This window comes from Leucoraja erinacea, chromosome 27, assembly GCF_028641065.1.
Source record: "Leucoraja erinacea ecotype New England chromosome 27, Leri_hhj_1, whole genome shotgun sequence".
In the NCBI taxonomy this organism is placed as follows: domain Eukaryota; kingdom Metazoa; phylum Chordata; class Chondrichthyes; order Rajiformes; family Rajidae; genus Leucoraja; species Leucoraja erinaceus.
Window position 1 is genome coordinate 8,308,828 of NC_073403.1, and position 22,435 is coordinate 8,331,262.

General features: G+C 44.8%; 1 protein-coding gene across 2 annotated transcripts in view; it reads right to left on the reverse strand.

Annotated features, from left to right (window-relative positions):
• Positions 1 to 22,435, reverse strand: part of raraa (retinoic acid receptor, alpha a) — a 531,083-nt gene that overhangs the window by 62,148 nt on the left and 446,500 nt on the right. For both annotated transcript variants that reach the window (XM_055656972.1, XM_055656973.1), the window contains one exon: positions 14,841 to 14,989. In XM_055656972.1, coding sequence (XP_055512947.1) covers positions 14,841 to 14,989 — 149 coding nt within the window. The remainder of the gene's footprint in view (positions 1 to 14,840; positions 14,990 to 22,435) is intronic.

Genomic DNA, 22,435 nt, shown 5'->3' on the forward strand with positions numbered 1-22,435 from the left:
CACAATGAAGATCGATTTAAGAGCAAGTCTCGGGTATGAAATGGTTAATGAGGCTGAAGAGGTAAAGAACAGGAGAGAGACACCCCATGCTGGAGTAACTCAGCGTATCAGGCAGCATCTGTGGAGAAAAGGAACAGGTGACGTTTTGGGTCAAGACCCTTCTTCACACTTCACTTATTCCTTTTCTCCAGAGATGCTGCCTGACCCGCAGAGTTACTCCAGCATTTTGTGCCTATCTTCGGTGTAAACCAGCATCTGCAGCTCCTTCCTACGCAAGATTAAGAACGGTCTGTGTCTCAGGCTGAAAGAGTTGAATAAATGTGTCGGAAGGAACTGCGGATACTGGTTTAAACCGAGGATAGACACAAAAAGCTGGAGTAACTCAGAGGGACAGGCAGCATCCCTGGAGGGAAGGAATAGGTGACGTTTTGTGTCTGGTTAGGAATAAGGGGAAACGAGAGGTACAGACGATCATGTGGAGAGATAAAGAACAATGAATAAAAGATATGCAAAAAAGTAACGATGATAAAGGAAACAGGCCATTGTTAGCTGTTTGTAGGGTGAAAACGAGAAGCTGGTGTGACTTGGGTGGGGGAGGGATAGAGAGAGAGGGAATGCCAGAGCTACCTGAAGGGAGAGAAATGAATAGACGTTCCTCCTCTTGCTATATTTGTGTCTGATTTGGTCAGTTATCTGAGTAAAGGCACCGTGACATCCATCTAAAAGTGTGCTGAAAACATCAGTCTAGAATCATCTTTGCTTGAATAGTAGGCCTTTGTTAAGACCATCTGCGTGCAGAACCTGAGCGGAAACAACCTTTGGCTGCAGCATGTACTAAACACATGGTGCCATTTTCTAAATAATAGAACATTATGTGGTGCTTCCGATCTTATCTAAATCCAGAATATGCAACCAGCCAACGATTTTGGATCTAAACATTATTTTTTTTTAATTAAAAAATAATAACATTGCCTGCAACTGTTATGTGAACAGAGTCACAGGCGACTGTAAGGAAGGCAGATGTCTCGATGAATGCTCACTGAGGTAGCAAGGACCAAGTTACTGAATCCCCATTCCCTGATCCGTGCTGCAGTCAACTGGGAGAAACCATTTCCATTGCTGGACAAATCACATAGAACAGTACAGAATAGGAACAGGCTCTTTGGCCCACATCGTCCTGCTGAACACCATGCCAAATTAAAACTATCTCCTCTGCCTGCATGTGATCGATATCTCTACGTTCCCTGCATGTCCATGTGGCCATCTAAAAGCCTCTTAAATGCCCTATTATAGCTGCCACCACCACCACATCCCATGCACCCACCACTCTCTGTGTAAAGGAACTCACTGCACATTTCCTTTACACCCAGTCCCTCTCATCTTAAATCTATGCCCACTAGTTTCTGACAATTCCACCCAAGGAAAAAGGTTCTGTTTACTCTATCAATGCCACTCAGATAGGAACCGTCGATCTAGATTAATGAAGAGGAGAGTAGGCCGCTTTTTTTTTTTAAAAGGAAGAAAATATTAGAATGTTTTGCAAGTAGCGGGGTAAAAGGGATCGAGATGCATCTTTGAAAAGGAAGACAGTTACGCAACACAAGAACAGAACATGGAAATAGTAATGGAACACGTAGGTAATTTTACTTCGGAGTCACGTGAGTGACTACGTGAAGAGCCCGCTCAGCACGCATGCGCTGCATTGCGTTCAGCAGTGCAACAGCGGCCGCATCGGGAGTCAGGCGCTCCCGCTACAGGGTGAAAGAACGGACCGTCAGGTAAGTACCCTGAGGTCGGGTTTTCTTTCACAGGGAGCCTTCTGCTTTATTTCAGGCAGAGAACAAAGGCTCTTGGACAAACCAGTTCCCTGCTCGATTCCAGGGAGGAGCGTTCCATGTGGGGGGGCAGCAACAAGGCGGTAGGACCGCTTACCGGGCGCTCTGCTATCCCCGACACCGTGCTGAGCCCAGCCCGCTAGCGCCTGAGCAGCGGGCTGGAAGTAATGCTACCGAAGAAGCGTCCGGCTGGTGGCTTCCGACTTGTCGCACGGGGGAGAGACAGCCGCCTGAGCCGCATGGAGCGGCTCCTGGAGCATGAGCTCCAGCGAGACTCGCTTCGTGAGGGGCACTCTCGCAGGGGGAGTTCAGGTCCCCTCCACAGTGTCTTGTGCACTGTCCATTGCTTCCTCCTTACCCGAGGGTAGCTTTGGTGACCAGGACTGGGCTGGTCAAGAAGAGGGGACGCTGGCTGAAGATGTCGGAGTATGCAAGAGGAACAGGAAGAGCTGCTGGGTGTGAGTGGACCGCTAGGAAACAGCAGCCCCACCACGGCTGGGAGGTAAAGGCCAACAGGAAGCCGGCATACCAGGACAGGGCCCTTCACTTGCCCAACATTGCCTTTAACCCAAGGGTCCCTTCTTCTCTTAAAAATCTATGGGCACACTTATGGTTCTGACAATTCCAACCCAAGAAAAGGGTCTGTTTACCTCGATCAAATGGCCATTCAAGTTAAGGGGGGAAACCGGCGAATCTAGGATTAATGAAGAGGAAAGGAGGTTAGGGGCCGCTTTTTTTTTACGAACAGGAAAGAGTAACCCCAGTTACGCCAAAAACCCAAGGAAAAAAAACAGGAAAAAACATGGGAAATCGTAATGGGGCAAACCCCAACGGGTAGGTAATTTGACTTTCGGGAGTCCACGGGGAGGAAACTTTACGGTGAAGGGGGGGGGGGAGCCCGCCTTTTCCAAGGCACGGCATTGGCGGCTTGGCATTGGCGTTAAAGAGCAGCGAACGTAACCAGGTGGTTTCCGGGCGGCTTTGCTTATTTCCCGGGGGGGACCCCAGCCACCGTGCCGGGAAAGCCCCCAGGTTTCCGGCTAGGAGGAGTAAAGAGGATGTTTTGGCTTTTTGGGTTCCTTTACCCGAGCCTTTAACACTTTCAAACAGGCCCCCACCCTTTACCCCCACAAGGGCGCTAAAAAAACTGCCAGCGGATTCACCTTCAGGGCTTCCTGGGACGTTTTTCAGCCATCAAAATCGTTGCTCGTTTCGTGGGGACCAAGTATACAAGAGAGTGGCAGCCCCACGGCAGGAGGAGGTGGGTGAGTCCCTTAAAAAGCCCACGGGAAAGGTCTAATTTTCCACGAGTATTCCCAGTGCACAAAAATCATTCATACTAGGGGAAAACAAAAAAATTTGCCACCAGTTCAACAATCCCACCACAGAGGGTATTTTTCCCTCTCAGTTACGAAAAAAAACGAGGGGGGGGGGGGGAAAAAAAACAAGATGAAAGGTGGTGGAGGGGAACTAATTAACAAAGGGTTATAAGTTGGGGAAAAAAAAACCAAAAAAACAAAACATGCTGTAAACCAGAAGTCAGGTTTTTTTACATTCACAAGGGATTCATCGGCCAAGCAACCTGAAAAAATTTACCCTGGGGAGGGGGGGGCAGCTATGGGGGCAAGGTTAAAGGGCGTTACCCAATTGAAGTTAAAAAAACAATTCAGGGCCCAAGGATTTATCCCAAGGATTTTAATAAAAAAAACCAAGGCATCTGGGCAATATAAAGAAAAAAGGGGGGGACCAAAAAACACAAAAAAATTAATTGGGTTCATGGGGGAATAATTGTTCTTGATGATATTTGTATTAATTTTAGTTAGGGCAAAAGATCATGGAATTTGGGACCTTATTCAGGCTGTGAGTCCCTTAAGACAAACATTCTGTAAACAGTCATCTTCTTCCCTCCTAAAAAACCCCATTTCTTACTTTCCCTTTTGTACCACCCCCATAAAAAAAAAAAAAAAACCCTTGAAACGCCCACCGAAATCAAATAAAATTCTAATTCTATTCTATTGCCTTAAAAAAAGCAAAACTGCCGGCTTGGGGCACATTGGGACAAACATTCGGAACCAGGAGCTAAAACTGCAGCGGATCCTCAGGCTCCTGACGTCAGCCATCACATCGTTTGCTCGTTCCGTGGACAAATACGGAGATGACCACAACCTTCGTAAACAAATCATAAGACCTGCCATAAAATCCTAAATTTGCGGGGTTGTGCAAAACCCCAGCCACTGAGCCAGACCCACTGCTCTTTGGCAAAAACCTCACAAAGGATATGAAGAATATGGAAGAGGCCTTAAAAAACTTTCGGTCTCATGAGGGCAGGCCCCGGGACGAGCAAACCAAAAACAATAATTCCCAAGCAGCAGCACCCCATCGCATCCACCAGTCGACGTCTACCATATGGGACTGGTGAAAGCTCGGGGTCCGCATTCTATCACCGGAAGTCTTCTTTAGACCAGGGCCCAGAGCGGACCCCATGGAAAATGCGCCACCCCCCAACATCACCGCCACGTCAGACAACGTGCAAGACTCGTTAGACCGGCAGGAAACAGAAGAAATACCCATAACCATGGAGGTAGGTGGGTCTGGTTCCTACCAGCGTATAGAAAATAGGGGCTTAATACTAACAGGGGGGAGATTACACCTGTTTAAAGAAGCACGGGAGTCTATCACGAGTGATCAGTATATACTCAGGCATTAGTGGATACAAAATACAATTCATACTAGAAAAATTGCCACCAGTTCAACATTCACCCCAGAGGGTATTTTCCCTCTCAGTTAAAGAAAAACGAGAGGGACAAGCTGAACTGGTGAGACTAATTACAAAGGGTATCATTGGAAAAACAAAACATGAACCCTTGGAATTCGTATCAAATATATTCACTAAACCCAAAAAAGATGGTGGATGTCGCATCATCATTGATTTAACTTCACTAAATATGTTTGTTAAGTATATACATTTCAAAATGGAAACGTTTGTTACTGCCAAAAACTAATTTCCAAGGGATACTTCATGGCAAGCATTGATCTTAAAGATGTTTACTATTCAGTACCATTCACAAGGATCATCGCAGATACCTGAAATTTACCTGGATGGGGCAGCTATGGCAGTTTAAAGCGTTACCCAATGAGTTAACATCAGCCCAAGATTATTCACCAAGATACTAAAACCAGCTCTGGCAATATTAAGAAGACAAAAACATATTGTCATGGCATATCTTGATGATATCTTAATAGTAGGCAAGATCATGGAATTGACTATGTCAGCTGTATCAGCTACCAAATAGTTGTTCGAAACCCTGGGATTGTCTTACATCGCTGCTTTGAAGTATGCCGCGCATGCGTGCTGAGCGGGCTCTTCACATAATCCCTCATCGTAACTCCTCATAAAATACAGATCAAACTTCAAACTGGTAAGTTCTCGTTTAATCTTACTATTTTAAAGACCAACACGAGCAAAGATAGGCTGAAAAAATGGCCATCTCCTAAGACATTATTCCTGTTTCTTTCAAAATTATCGCTGTTTTTGGTTTGGATGAATGAGGCAAAGGTGCTGATCATTCATGATATTGGAAGCATAGGGTGCGAGGAGTTAAGGTCAGAAGATCATGTGATAGGTGCAGAATTAGGCCATTCGGCCCATCAAGTCTACTCGGCCATTCAATCATGGTTGATCTATCTCTTCCTCCTAACCCCATTCTTCTCCCTTCACCCCATAACCCCTGACTCGCACTAATCAATAATCTATCTATCTCTGCCTTAAATATATCAACCGACTTTGCCTCCACAGCCTTCTGTGGCAGAGAATTCGACAGATTCACCATCATCTGACTAAAGACATTTCTCCTCATCTCCTTCCTAAAAGAAGGTCCTATGATTCTGAGGCTATGACTTCTGGTCCTGGACTCTCCCACTAGTGGAAACATCCTCTCCACATCCACGCTATCCAAGCCTGCTATCTATATAAAGCAGATGAAACATGAGAAAACAGTCAATTCCAAGATGTGAGGAATGACCTCCTAACTCCAATGTCCGAAAAATACCTGGCCCAAGCTTCAATTAACGTAGTCACGAGATGATGACGAGTTAACTCGCTTTCAAGATGAGCATCTGGTTTCTATTTGGTATCTTGCCTGGTGGTCCAGATGAGGATTCGCTGCCTGGAGGTAAACACTGATCCGACTCTTTGGGGAAAAAGGACGTGGGGAAAGTTTTTTTAATAGGCTGAGAATAGTTATGACTTGCAACTCATGCCTGTAACGACGTTGTAAACCGACTCACTTAACTGTTATCAAGAGAGAACTTGATAGACACGCCAGGGAAAATATTTTGCAGGGCTGCAGGGAAAGACTGGTGAACAGGACTGATAAATGTGTTTATGAAGGAGCCGTTTAGGTCTCACTGAGCCACTTGGTCCCCTTCGCTGCAGTTCAATTTTCAGTTATCAGTCGCTGTTGCTTAATGGAGGTAGGCTATACATACAAAATGAGTTCTTGAGAAGATTGCAAGTCACCATTCTTGAGCATAACTGCTGAGAATCACAGCATTGGCTTTCACCTGCAGACTGTGCATAAGGACAAGATCTCAGACGGGAGAGCGGGAATGCCGGGGATTCAGACTTTCAGTTTGAAGAAGGTTCTCGACCCGAAACGTCACCCATTCCTTCTCTCCAGCGATGTCGCCTGTCCCACTGAGTTACTCCAGCTTTTTGTGTCTATCTTCGGTTTAAATCAGCGCCTGCAGTCCCTTTGTACATCAAATATGCAGGTTGGGAACTCGGCACTGGGTTTGCTATCAGGTATAGAAAATAATTGTCTAGCTTTATATCATTTCCAGAAGGGTCCGTTTTAATGATTTGGTTCGTCGTTGCCAAAGGCCTGGGTACTGGTGATCAGAAGGAAGCCACATTTCATTGACATGAAGTTAGACACAAAAAGCTGGCGTAACTCTGCGGGACAGGCAGCATCTCTGGAGAGAAGGAATGGGTGACGTTTCGGGTAGAGACCCTTCTTCAGACATGAAATTGGATGTCAAGCAGGAAGGATGCTGGTGTGTTTCCTGACCATTAGTTTGGATGTGCTCTGCGGGAGCAGTTACCCCCCCCAGGACAGTGAGTGGAGCAGTCATCATTCACATGAGCAGGGAAGAATAGTGTCCTTGCGGTACTAAAAGGCAAGAAGCGCCTTCCTGCAATCATAGAACCTTGATTAAAGTGTTTGGAAAATCTGTACTGGAGAAAACGCAGCAAAGATTCGCCTGATTACATTTTCCTGGAACGGACGATTTGTTGTGTGAGGAGACCCGAAGCAGGCTGGTTTAGCACAAAAAGACACAAAGTGCTGGAGTGACCAAGCGGGCCAGGCAGCATCTCCTCTGCGCCCCGTAGCTCCGCGCTCGCTCCCCCTCCTCTCAGATGGAACAAAGCTCCCCCCTCTTTACCTTTCACCCCACCAGCCTCCGTATCCAACATATCATCTGCCGACATTTCTGTCACCTTTAATATGATCTCACTACCAGTCACATCATCCCATACCTTCTACCCCCCCCCCCCCCCCCCCCCCCCCCCCCCCCACCCACTTTTTCTCTTTCCTGTGCCCCACCTGGATGTGTACCATTTCTCCCTTTCCCCATCTTTCTCCTCCCTATATTCCTTTCTCTGGCTTCACATATCTTTCGCTCCTTATCTCACACTTCTTGTCTGTTCATCTCAGGTCTTAGTCCAACCATTTGGCAATCAAAAAAAAAACCTTGCCTGCATTCATCTATTACTTTGACCCACCCCCCCCCCCCAGCCCCCCACCACAATCAGGCTGAAGAAAGGCCATGACCCAAAACGCCCCCCATCCATTTTCTCCAGAGATGCTGCCTGATCCGCTGAGTTTACTCCAGCAAATTGTGTCTTTTATGGGCCTATGCTTTCTTTAGTTTGGAAGTGTGAGCAACCCTAGTGAAATAGGACCTTCCCTAAACCATCGGGGGAACGCAAAGCTGCTAGACGTAACTGATGGCTTGTGAGGCAAATTCAGAAGGCAGTCAAGACTCAACTCCAATGGTGGGTCTAGAGTCACATGACTGGGTAACATTAGTGTACCAGTGTTAACAAAACGCTGAATATAATAGAATCCTAACATATAACCATTGGAAGTTTGGCACAATTTGTACCATAAACCAGTTCAGGTTATACACCATTAAGTTAATAACTGAATGTGGATTTTGTTATAAACTAACCAAACATTTTTCATTGTTAAAAAGCATTAGTTAGTCCCAATTACATAAGTCTCTAACAGTTTTCATTGCATAACTTTTGCTGAAGCGTTTTGGCAGCATAGTTTGAGAATTGTGCCAGCACTGAAACGCAGAGACATTAGACTCTGAAGTCATGCCACATAATCGAGGAAAATACAAATAACTTTTTCACGTTCTTGTTTTAAAGTCTTTGCTGTTACACGTTTGCCTCCACTCCTTAAGTAACTGCACCATTTAGCACATTTGAGATCAAAAAATCACTTTTGAATGTTTAATATTTTGAAAAAAGCCTTTGCTCCTCCACTCAACCCACATGGTTGCGGAGGTGCTTGCCAAGAACCTTTAGCGTTTGTAAATCCGCCAATTGCAGCTTTAAAAGCAATTTTGCCCCAAAGAAAATCACTGAAAGACACTGTAAGCCAAAGGAATGTCTCCCTTTCAGCTCCACAAGAGATTAAGTCACTGAAAAGAATCTTATTTTTTACTTTTTCATTCAGCAAAACATGCTGCTGCAGTTTTGTGGACCCACCAAAACAATCCTTCTGCAGGCTGATTAAAACGATCATGTTTCTTTTCTCAAGTCTTCTGTGAAAGAACTTTACTTTCTCCACTCTCGTCTTGGCGCAGACGACAAGAGGAATGAATGTATTCATCTTTTCTCCCAAAGGGAAGGGACTGAGTGAGAGCTTCTCCTGGCAAATAAATCTTGACAGAAAAAGAACTTTTCTTATCAAATGTCACAAAACAACAGAGCTTGATGTTGCGGGCTCGACATTGAACCTCAACTTTGTCACATACAAGTAATTACTGAGGCAGGTTATTATTGCTTCATAAGCATATTTGGCAGACATCTTGCATGGTGAATTACCACAAATAGTAAAACCTAATATATTTACAGCTGCGGAAAGAATGTCGGGCAGAATAACAATCCGGCCGTCTTTAAATATTAGTATTTGAATAGCTTAATTTGGAGACGCAGTGTGGAAACAGACCCATTGGCACTCCACGCCGACCCACGTTCATCCGTACACTAGCTGTATCCTACACACAGGGCATCATTTACAGAAGCCAATTAACCTACAAACCCGCGTGCCTTTGGAATGTGGGAGGGAACGAGAAAATCCACGGTCAAACAGCACCCGTGGTCAGGATCGAACCTGGGTCTCTGGTGATGTCAGGCAGCAACTCTACTGCTGCGCCACTGTGCCGCCTCTTGTTCATCAGTATCCACCTGTAAAGACGGGCAAGGCAACCCCCGTGTCCCAGGGTTGATTTCGCCAACAACATCGCTCTCGCTCACTTCTGCACTACCATCAGACTGCCCTGCTAGAATGGGATTTGAACGCAGAACCTTCGATTCAGAAGTAAGAGCACTATGTACAGAGCCAACTAGAGAAAGACACCATTGGCATCTGCATAAGAATCACATATCCCTCTTGAAGTGTTATTCATATCGAAATAGTTAGAAGAGAGACACACAGTTAGAAGAGAGCAGTCACGGTGGCACAGCGGTAGAGTTGCTGCCTTACAGCAAAATGCAGCGCTAGAGACCCGGGTTCGATCCCGACTACGGGTGCTGTCTGTATGGAGTTTGTACGTTCTCCCCGTGGGTTTTCTCCAAGATCTTCGGTTTCCTCCCACACTCCAAAGAGGTACAGGTTTGTAGGTTAATTGGCCTGATTAATTGGCTTGATAAAAATGTTAAATTGACCAAGTTGGCGATATACAGAGTACTGCCCTGCCAACTACAAAATTCAGAAGGTTCACTAACTGCTGGAGTAACTCAGCGCATCAGGCAGTATCTCTGGAGAAAAGGTTCCAGTCTGAAGAAGGGTTCCGACTCGAAACGTCACCAATCCGCCTGACCTGCTGATTTACTCCAGAATTTTGTGTCTACCTTTGGTGTAAACTGGCATCTGCAGTTCCTTTCTACACTGAAATAGCTAGACTCTGCTCCCAGAATTGGTCTTTTACATTTACAAGTAGCAGTCTCATTATTTTCAGTGAATTAGCCATGTTCAAAATATTTGTAGAAAACAATTCATACATGATATCACTTGCAATGCAATCAGCCTTTTGCTGTGAACCAAAATGAGCTTCACCAACAGATAAAGATTTGATATGATGCAATCAGAGGTGTAGAACTTAGAGCACATGCCTCTAAGAGCTTTAGGGCAGCACGGTGGAACAGCGGTAGAATTGCTGCCTTACAGCGCCGGAGACCCGGGTTCGATCCTGACTACAGGTGCTGTCCGTGTGGAGTTTGTACGTTCTCCCCTTGACCGCGTGGGTTTTCTCCGAGATCTTCGGTTTCCCCCCACACTCCAAAGATGTACAGGTATGTAGGTTAATTGACTTGGTAAATGTAAATATTGTCCCAAGTGTGTGTGGAATGGTGTTAGTGTGCGGGGTTCACAGGTCGGTGCGGCCGATGGGCCTGTTTCCGTCCTGTATAACTAAACTAAAAGCAGAAGCAGGAAAAGGGTTATTCCAAAGTGCTTGTCTATTCACACACAATATGTCACTGACAGATGTAGATGATCTTGCTCTTCTTCACCAAAACTGTGCATTTTTGTTTCACAATCTTTCTGATTTTGGACTATTAGTTTGGTTTAGTTTAGTTTAGTTTAGACAGCGCAGAAACAGGCCATTTGTGTTTCTCAGCCTTTATCGCATTGAAAGTAATTGGAATCTCACTCGATGCTTGGCTGGAATTGTAGCTTTGCTGCTAGATCCGTTCGCTGAAAGCAATTTTGTGTTTTCTGAGCCGTTCTGTGTAACGCTGTGGCAGCCAGATAACAATCGCTCTGGCAAAAGTAGATTGTGAATGTCAAGCTGCTGAAACTCCATCTTAGTCAACGATGTCCATGTGTCATGGACTGTGGTTCCCAAGGTTGCAATTTTGACTATTGACCTTCTCTGCATTTTAACCCCAACATCTTTTTAGATTTTGAAGAACATCGCGGGAACAGCCCCTTTGGCCCGAGTCCGCGCCGACCACCACATACATTAGCACTACCCTACAAACTAGAGATAATTTACAATTTTTGCCAAAGCCAATTAGCCTACAAGCCTACACAGCGCCTGTTGTCAGGATCGAACCTGGGTCTCTGGCGCAGTCAGGCAGCAACTCTATCACTGTGTCACTGTGTGGCCCTTTTGAAATGGCTGATTTGATCTGGATGACGTTCTTGAGTCTTGTTGGAAATGCACTCATCTAGGCAAATGCACAGGATTCCATTCCTTGTCGACAGTGGAACAGGATCAAGGTGTCAAAAGGTGAGCACTCATCGTAGGATATACAGTCCTTGAACTGCTCTTGCGGCCATAGTGCTTTAGTAGAGCGTTCGTCAAAGGTGAATCCCCAAAATGCCGACGGTGGGTCTCTGACGTAGTAATATTATTGAATATCAAGCGCGTATGGTTGGAGCGTCATTTATTGGAAGCTGTCCAAAAGACATCTGTGGCACAAATGTTACTCACTACTAACCAACCCTGTGGTGAGATGTTGTTTTTGGCTTGGGGTTTCATTCAGTTTCTGGCTACTTCATTTGCTGCGAGGCTGAAAGTAGAATCGAACCGTGCGTAACCATCAGGAAACAGCCCCACTTCTGACGCAAGGGAGACCATCAGTGATGCAGCTGAATATGTGTGGGATTAAGGATCTGCCCAATTATGTCCAGCAGCTGAACCCTGGGACTGGGTTGAACTTCACAGCTATTTTCTTTGCCGTATTGCTCCAAGTAGTGGAATGCTTCCACTTTTATGGAATGCTTCTGTTTTAGTTCGGCTCCTTGATACTAAACTGTTGAATATTGCTTGAATGCCAAAGACCATGTTTGGACCAGGGCTGTGGCGAGTGCGTAGACACAAACTGCTGGAGTAACTCATCGGGAGAGGCAGCATCTCTGGAGAGAAGGAATGAATGGGTGATGTTTCGGGTCGAGACCCTTCTTCACACTGTGGTACAGCAGACATTCTGGTAAAACCAAAACGTTGGGACTGTGAACAGGTTCTAGGTAAGTGCCACTTGAAAGCACGGTTGGTGACATTGTCCTCCACTTGGTAGATTCATTGCGTGGTAATTAAGACATACCTGGGCAATTTACCCCGGTCAGGTAAATGCCATTGCTGCCATCTTGCAGGAGAGGCTTGACTGAAGGCCTGGCTCGGCAGGGATGTTCACTCATCCCATGGATTTGCAAGTTCCAAAGCTCAGCGTTCCAACGTCGCGCGGAATGAATTAAATTAACTGATGGATGACTTGTGTAATGATGGGGCGTTCAAGGGGACACCAAGATGGATCGCCCACACATCATCTGCTGGTTGAACACGTTTACAAATGCTTCCACCTCTTGCATGCCAGTCCCCACATTGTTGAAAATGGGGATGTTCTTGGAGCTTCTCCCTTTAATGAGCTGTTTAAATGCCATTCACAATTTCCAGTTAGGTACGGCAGGACCACGGATCTTTGATCTGGTGCATGGGTTGTTGGAACACTTTTGCTCTGTCTATTGCATGCATGCGTTTATTATTGCAGATTTGGCCGTTTGGTACCCTATCTCCTGGGATGGCTGGTGCCCCCCACCCAAAGCTGGTCCTTCTACCCTCGTCATTGTAACGGGGTTGATCTACCGACGTGAATGGAATCACAGAATGCAGGGATGTTTGGGTCATGAAGACCCAGATTGTGGTGGTCCACTATTTTTGCTGCTACTGATGGTCCATGGCAACTCGAGGATGGCCATTATAGAAGTACCAGATGCATTCGGAGTCTACTCTACCTAGTATGGTGGTAATGCCACACAATACAATGGGGATGCCCTTGGCATAAAGACAGAACTTTGTATCCACTAAGAATTGTATTTATGGTCAATGGCCATATCAATGCCTTCATGGACAGGTGTTCCTGCAACAGGGTGACTGGTGGGTATGACATCAATTAGGTTCATTCACCATCTGCCAGGCCCAGTCTGGTGGCCATGCCCATCAGAACTCCACCAGAACTTGGTCCATGGTGGTACAGCCATGCTAGTCCTGGTGATGGACATTACAGTCTTCCACCCAATTATGTGCCCTTGCTACACCCAGTGTTTCTCAATATGGAGGAACACCTTTTAAATGGTTTGATAGTTAGCAATCAGGAAGATCGTTACTTTTCCTTATATAACGTGATGTTATGAATATCTATATGTCTTGAACAATGTTGGGGGCTCCCATCAGTGATATGACTGTCCTGATTGTGGGCAGAACAGGGCCAGAGATTGTGAAGGAGGAGTTTTGCGCATTGTCTATCTGCGGGATAGACAAGCACCTTGTCTTGTCTACGGGACAGCTCTCCAGGATGTTCATGAATGACTTTGTATGGTCAAGCAGACCCAGAGCCATGTTGCTGAATCTGAGTTTAGTGCCTAGGACAATGCTTCGTGATCTCAGGTTTCTGTGCTTAATAGAGCAGATACAATACAACTGATTGGCTAGTTTGGCCATTTCACGGGACCAACAAGAGCTAACTACATTGCTGGGAATCTGGAATCACACAGGCAAGTCTGAATAAGGTGGCAGAATTCCTCTAAAGGATGATGGTGAACCTGATATTTTTTTTATAACAATCTAGAAACATTATGGCCATCACTAATGAGTCATGGTTTTTCAAAATTCCAAATTCCTTTTTAACTGTGGCGCAGCGGTAGAGTGGCTGCACCAGAGACACGGGTTCGATCCTGACTACGGGTGCTGTCTGTACAGAGTTTGTACATTCTTCCTGTGACCACGTGGGTTTTCCATGGGTGCTCCAATGACCTCCCACACTTCAGAGACGTGCGGGTTTGTAGGCTACTTGACTTTGTTAAAGATTGCAAATTGTACCTCGTGTGTGTGTGTGGGGATAGTACTAGTGTTCGGGGATCGCTGGTCACTGCGGACTCGGTGGGCCGAAGAGACTGTTTCCGCCCTGTATCTCTAAACGAAACTAAACTGAATTTAAATTCAACATCTACCCAGCTGGGATGTGAAGTTGCAGCACTGGTTATTAACCCATGCCTCTAGTTACTAGTCTGGTAATTACAGTTAAGAATCCTTTATAAAGTGGGGTGGTGAATTTTATGCTTCTGTCAGGTATGTGTTCGATTCTTGGAGCAGTGGCACAGTGAGTGCCATTTACATGCTGTGGTAGTATTCTCTAGACTTTAGAGATATAGTGTGGAAACAGGCCCTTCGGGCTACCGAGTCAATGCCAGGCAGTGATCACCCCGTACACTAGCACTTTCTTACACACGAGGGACAATTTACACTTTCTTTACCAATGCCAGTTCACCTGTACATCTTTGGAGCGTGGGAGGAAACCGGAGCACCCGGAGAAAACTCATGCAATCACAGGGAGAGCGAACAAACTCTGTACGGACAGCACCCATAGTCAGGATTGAACTCGGGACTCTGAGGCCACTGGGCCACAACACCACCCCTATTCATTGAAAGAAGGCTTCAGGATGAAAACATAACTTTTTTTGTAACAGGCACCCGTTATTCTCTGGGTTTGCTCCTGCCTGTTCTGGTTGCAGTTACGGAAATATATAGCACGGGAATATATAGCATGGAAACAGGCCCTTCGGCCCACCTTTGGCCTTCGTGGAAATGGCACAGGTTGGGAAAATAAACAGAGAGTTACAGGAGCAAGGGGCACCATATTTATTTAGCACCTCTCCCTTGAAGCTGGCATAGTAAAGTAAAAAATATCTTAAGTCTATCTCATACCTTGCATCCTTCACAAGCGCTGACTCCATAGTGGTAACCTGATGACTTGTCTTGGCAGACGAAGCAGGGTTTGTATACACGTGGAGGAGGGGGCGGGGAAGGTGGACTAGGCACAATCTCCTCTGAGCTAGTACTCTGCGTTTCTATGGCTGAAATACAAAAAAAAAATCTTTTTTTAAAAAATCAGTCTGACTTTAAAGTGAAAAAAGAGGTATTCAATAACATTCAAAGTTTACACTGCACTCAATTCATATGAACTTCAACGACTGTAGAACAGGGAAACAGAAGTCAGAGGCTGTCTTTTTTGACTCTGTGATCGATAGAACAATGATATGTGGAGGGCAGACACAAGGAACTGCAGATGCAGGTGTACAAAAAAAGAGACAGGGTGCTAGAGTAACTCAGCCGGTCATGCAGCACGCCTGGAGGAGATGGAAAAGCTTAGTTTTGGGTCGGGACCCTTCTTCAGACTGATTGGAGCAGGAGGGGAGGAAATTCGAAGCGAGGCAGCGGTGGGAATAAGCCTGGCAAGTGATAAGAGGATACAGTTGAAGGGGTTTGAGAGGCAGATGGGTGAACAATAATGAAAAGTAGACAGAAGGCTGTGAGATAAGGAGAGAAGCAGCGTGGAATGTAAAGCCAGAAGAAGGGATAGAGGTAGAAAGGGAGGGGGTGGGGGATAGTGGTTGGGCAAAAAATGCTGGAGAAACTCAGCGGGTGAGGCAGCATCTATGGAGCGAAGGAAATAGGCGATGCTTTGGGTCGAGACCCTTCTTCAGAGGAATAGTGGTGATCGTTAGACACAGATTTGACATAATTTGGTATATTTATTCTGGAACTCCTTGCACAGAGCTGTACTCAAATGGAGAATGGATTTGAAATTGGATTTAACATTGTTAATGTTCCCCAATCCTCATTCAATTTCCATCTTGAAAATGTTAACTAAATATTAATAAACGTATGTGGATCATCAAGTCATCGTGTTCTTTGCAACTTAACTTGACTCTCTCTGCTATTTCAATTGCATCTTGATTTTCACACCAGAAAAGAAAGAATGTGCATGCCACTTTATGTTCAATACACTGTGCACTTTTTCTTTACATCTGTTACAGTAGCGCAACACATACATTTTTTTATTGCAGGTCACAACTTAAGATTTTATTCCTCTACTTATTTAGAGCATTTCAGTAATTACAGTACCATCAAATAGGACAATTCTTCTGCAAGCAACTTAATCAATAATTCACTCATCACTGCCCCCGATGCTCTTGCCCCTCGTTTCTTATCTTGGTTGGAAATAAGACCTCCATTTTGACTAGAATATCTATTGTGCACAGCTAATTCATTGTCAGATTGGCTGAATGTCAGAGTCCTGCTCTCCCGCCAAAACTAATCGTAATTTTCTTTAAATCTTTCAGAATTTAAATCGAAAGACCATTTCCAATTTCATGCTGCTTCATTTCCGCACTAACAAGGTCTCCTAAACCCCTCTCTGTTACTCTCCCTCTTCTCCCCTCTCCCATCAGGCAAGAAGTGTAAAAAGACACAGCTCCAGATTCAGAGACATCTTCCCAGATGTTAACAAGCAGCTGAACCATCCTATAACCATCTAGAGAGCAGTCCTGAGTTCGCATCTACCTCGTTGGAGACTCTCAGACGATCGTTAATCGGACTTTACTGGAGATGCACTAAATGTTATTCCATTATCCTGTATCTGTACGCTGTGGATGGCTCGATTGTAATCATGTATAGTCTTTCCGCTGACTGGATGGTACGCAACACTATAGCTCGGTACACGTGACAATAAGCTAAATTAAAACCCTCACAGCTCGACGACATATGTAAGGAGTTCACACAATTGAGATGATCCATTTAACGCCCGCAGCCTTCCCCAACCTTGCGCTCCAAACCAAGCAACCATGGGTCGGATCCATTTACTGAATGTTCTGTAATGTTCTCTCTTGCACTACTGAGACAATAAGGACCATCTCCTCATCTGGAGGATGCAACAGTGCCAGCAGGGGGTGAAGGCCAATCTATCATTCCTTCTTATGTAGAAGCAGTGCTGGAGTTTTGGAAAGTTAAACATTTTATCAACTGATTGAAAGAGAAGTATAAACCCAGTAACTACTGTCTGCACAGTAGATGGTCCACCAATCCTCTCTTGCTCTAATCCTTCCATGATCTCAGCACCTCATTTCTGCAAGCCCTTTCTGTCTTCCAGACTTCCAACGTTTCTTCTCTCCCGCTCAGTTACTCCAGCATTGTGCGTCTATCTTCAGTGTAAACCAGGACCTACAGTTCCTTCCTACGCGTACTAAATGGTAAGGGGCATTGTAAAGAAAAACGTCAAAAATCTTGTGTTAAATGTGATATGGAGATGAAAATGTACATTATTTGCACATCTTTGAATCAATTCTGTAAATACCTGCACCGCAGACTGTGATTAATATCTTGTAACTCTCATTATCAGTCAAAATAACCATTTTAAAATCTCTAGCCTCAATCGTTTGATTACAGTCTTTAATCGGTAGACTGCAGAATCACAGGAAACTCTAGTCATCCAAAATTACCGTGGGAGGAAAGGCAAGAGCTGTTATTAAACGTTTTATCTAAAATCCTGCTAACGATACGGGAAGAAACAGTAGGAAAACCGCACATGGGGTCATTTACAAGCATTTTGCAATCCCACGGCTTCGTTTAGTTTAGTTTACTTCAGAGATACAGCACGGAAACAGGCCCCTCGACACACCGAGTCCCCGCCGACCAGCGATCCCCGCACATTAACAATACTCTACACACTGGGGACAATTTCACATTTACACCAAGCCAATTAGCCTACAAAGCCGTACGTCTTTATAGAGTGTGGGAGGAAACCGGAGCAAACCCACGCAGGTCACGGGCAGAACGTACAAACTCCGTACTGACAAGCACCCGCAGATGTAAGGCCTTGCATCGGGCGATGTAAGGCAGTAGCTCTACCGCTGCGCCACAGTGCCCGCCCCCCCTATCGTTTAATTGAGACTAAAAAGAAAGTGAAAAATGCTGCAGCAACATCCACCCAGAACCGCTGCAGTCCTGTTATCGGAAGCCGATCAGCCAAAGAGAAACACCGAACAAAATAATATGGAGAGAGAAAAAACCTGAAGATGCTGGTTAATACCAAAGATAGACTCAAAGTGCTGAACCTACTCAGCAGGCTAGGCAGAAGAAGCATGCCGAACCGAAATGCGAGTCTGAAGAAGGGTCCCGACCTGAAACATCACCTAGAGATGCTGCCTGAACCGTCGAGTTACTCCAGCACTTTGTGTCCATAACTGGGAGTATATTGCCTCTATTTAATCTTTGTCGGGCAACCACGCCAAGATCACAAAGGTCATATATACAATTTTCCGTCATTGGCACAAAAAAAAATGAATGCTCCACATTCACATTTTGTGTCAGACTTGGTCGACTGATAGGGATCTGGACCAATGAGTCAGAAAGCTACGCTTGTCTCTTCCCAACAACAATTTGCACACTTGTTTGATCACAACAACAGTGCAGAAGCAGCCCAGGAAGGTCTGGTGGACATGCATCATTATAAAATTACATTAAACTGACCTGTAAACGGTTTTGGTGACGAGTATTAAAAGGAGAGCTGTGCAATATATATTTTTTAAATGATCAACTTTATTCTCAGCGTCACAACCGGCTACCATGTGTCCCTAGGTACCCTTTATTAATACATATTATTGTATTATAATATTGTAGTACCCTATATTAAAATACACTCCAAAAATAACTTCACCAGCTGCAAAGTGCTCTGGGCTGCCTGAAGTTGCTAAAAACGATGACACAAAATCAAATTTGTGCAGGAAATGTGTACTCCAGCATTGGTCATTCGTTGAATTCAGTTCTGGAGCCACAGTGAAACCTATTTTGTGGGGGTGAGCAGGGGCGGAAAACCCGGGGGTGGGGGGCCAGAGGGGACACGTCCCCCCCATGTTTTGAGAGGTGGGGGACATCCCCCCCCCAGATTTTTGTGATCCCGATTTTAAAATCTCCGCTTTTTGCGCTGGATTGAGCCTGTGTGTGTGTGTGTGTGTGTGTGTGTGTGTGTGTGTGTGTGTGTGTGTGTGTGTGTGTGTGTGTGTGTGTGTGTGTGTGTGTGTGTGTGTGTGTGTGCCGCCAAAAATTGTGTCCCCTGTCCGCTCCATGTTTTGATAGCGAGTTCCGCTCTTGTGGGGTGAGTATATTTAGCAGCTGATATTTATGCTTGCATTTAATACAAAGTCCTTTTTTTAAAAAATATACTTAAGGTCTAGCTCTCTGAAGGGCCTTGGTGTTGTAAGAAGAGGGTGAAATTATACAAGTATTTTTTACTCACTGTTCAGAATTTTTGAGCAGAAGGATGGGCAGAGAACGGGGGGGGGTGGGGGAGTTGATTGGGGGGGGAGGCGGACAGAGGAATACTACTTTCTGTGTAGAGTGGCGCAGCAGGAGAGCTGCTGCCTTACAGCGCTGGAGGCCTGAGCTCGATCCTGACTACGGGCACTGTCTGTACGGAGTTTGTACGTTCTCCCCGTGACCGCGTGGGTTTTCTCCGGGCGCTCTGGTTTCCTCCCACACCCCAAAGACGTACAGATTTGTAACTTAATTGACTATTGTAAATGATCCCGTGTGTAGGATAGTGCTGGTGTATCGGGTGATCGCTGATCGGCGCGGACACGGTGGACAGAAGGGCCCGTTTCCGCACCGTTCTTTGCAATCTAAAAAGATGTCGAGTGTAAAAGGCTGAGTAGCTCTATAGTCAAAATTGCAACCTTGGGAACCACAGTCCATGACACATAGACATCGTTGACTAAGAAGGAGTTTCAGCAGCTTGACATTCACAATCGACTTTTGCTGGAGCGATTTTAATCTGGCTGTCACAGCGTTACACAGAACTGCTTAGAAAACACAAAATTGCTTTCAGCGAACGGATCTACCAGCAAAACTACAATTCCAGCCACGCATCGAGTGAGATTCCAATTCGTTTCAATGCGATAAAGAAACACAGATTGGTTTAAAACCGCCATAGTTTCTTCCAATGTTTAGTTTTCCTCTGTCTCTCATTCATTTTGCCCCGTACAGTACATTTGCCATTTGGTTATAATTTTCACATGTAAGTCAGCGAAGTGAAATTCCACTGGCTTTTTGCCTCTTTAGCAGCCGAGGCGATTGTTATCCAACGCTTTCATTGAGATCACTGGACAGTGTAACTGTGTCGCTGCTGAAGCTGACTTTTACCGTTCCGAGCCCAGCGCTGCTGAGGCAAGATAGCATTTCAAGATAACATCACCCAAAAACTGAGCCAACCTATAATAAATAACTCAACGTTGACTGAGTATCATTACTGATACACATGGCTTGGAGCTTCCGCATTGCAATTCTTTTGCAAGGTAAGAAAACCGTGTTAAGTTTAAAAAATTCACTTCTCTAAACCGTCAATGTGACTGGACTGAAAAAAAAAACCCAAATTGAACCTGGAATCTGAAGTAAAAATAGATTTTCTGGAAATTCTCAATGTCAGGTATAATCAGCAAACAATATATAATAATTTAAATAACTACTGAAGAAACCCTTCGTCAGTTCAGCTGAATTGGGTCATTCAATATTTTTATTTTTTAATCTGCAATATTTTTGAATGCTTGGGGAAATATCTGAAGTTATCTACCAGAGCAAAGAAGCCAGAGGACATAACATTTCTATGAACAGTAGCTTCAGAAATTCTCAGGCAAACAAACGTAAACAGAAACCAAATATAACTCACCAACTGAAGCTTGATTAGAATCTGCTTTGACTTTCATTATTAAATTGAGGTTACTCTTGTTTAGCAAGGCGAAGTGAGTGAACAGATTCTTCAATCGTGCAGAGTGCGTTGTAAATGTTGCTTTTCATCGAGCAACAAACCTCCAAGAGCTTGATTGTAAAGTATTTGACTAACGAAGCTTCTCACTCACATATGAGGATACCGAAGATTAGCTTAGGCATTTGAAAATGCAGAACATGGACTCCTTGACAGCTCAATGACTTTATCCAGCATGGAGCTAAGCCACCAGCGATGGTCAAGATTTAACCTTGAATCTCAGTTGTTACCAGAGCTAAGCTATTCAACCTATCTAACCACACTAGTTCCATGGTGTCACAACCCAAGTAGTCGCACAGCCCCTCTAGTTTCTTTCTATAGCCCTGCTCGTTTTTTGTTTGCTTCTCAACTACTTATCCACGGCCTTTTTCAAAACCACAATCAAATCAGAGACGGCACTGTGGCACAGCGGTAGAGTTGCTGCCTTGCAGCGCCACTGACCCAGGATCGATTCAAATGTTTAAAAATGAGTCTTGCACACCTATGTTTTTAGTATATATTCAGAAAAGCAGTGGTCTTAGTACGGATTTCCGGTACATTCCACTGCATACTTCTCTACGACAAATCAAAAAGCTTTTACTACTAAATTACATTTTTTTTTAAAAAGTACTGCAGATGTTGGAAATCTGAAAATAAAAATAGAAACTACCAAAGACTTTGGAGAACATAAAACCGTGTGTGGAAAGAGAAACAGCTAAGGGCCTGTCTCACTTACGCCATTTATTTCGGCAACTGCCGGCACCCATCATAGTGGTGGCCGACAATTTTCTTTGGGCGACTACTCACGACCAAACAGATGTCACGTGTCGACATGTCGCAGGGTGAAGCCTGTATGGTCGTGAGTAGTCGCCCAAAGAGTCGTACCTTTTTCTGGTCGCCGCTGGATTTTCAACATGTTGAAAATTTCCGTCCACTTGCTGCGACTAAGACGGGTGCCGGCAAGTCGCCTAAAAAATTGCATAAGTGGGACAGGCCCTTTAATGTTTCAGGTTCAGGACCCTTCACCTGAAACTACTATTCTGTTTCTCATCACTTGGTTCCTTGGTCCTCCAAAATATTCCAAATGGAATTTAAACTGGCGGTGGTGGAGGGAGGACTTAAGCCAGACAGGGTTATTGGTTACTGATCCAACTGAGTTTGCGCAGTTAAACACAAAGTGCTGGAGTAACTCATTGGGACTGGCAGCATCTCTGGATAGAAGTGGTTGACGTTTTGGGTCGAGAGCTTTCTTCAGACTCCTTGGAGGAGTTGATCTGCACATGACATTTCAGGGGAATCAAGTATGTGTGGGTCCAGAACATATGAAATGGAAGCAGCAGTAGACCATTCGGTCCATAATACCCGTTCTATCATTCAATACGATCATGGGTGATCCATTTCAATACCATTTTCGTTCAACATATCCCTTCATTCTCTTAAAATGTAAAATCAATTGGTTTTTATCTTGAAAATACTAAATGACTGAGCTTCGACAGCCCTCTCAGGAAGGGAATTTCAAAGATTCATTACTCTCAGGGTCAAGACACTTCCTCTCATCTCATTCAAGTCTGATCTTTTTCTTTCATGACCACTGGTTCCAGCCAGGGGCAACACCAACTCCACATTCTGATATCCTGTCAAAAATTATGTACATTTTAATAAGATCACTTATCGTTCTTTTTGAGAGCAATTAATCCCAAACTGTGTCATCTCTCCCCATACAAGG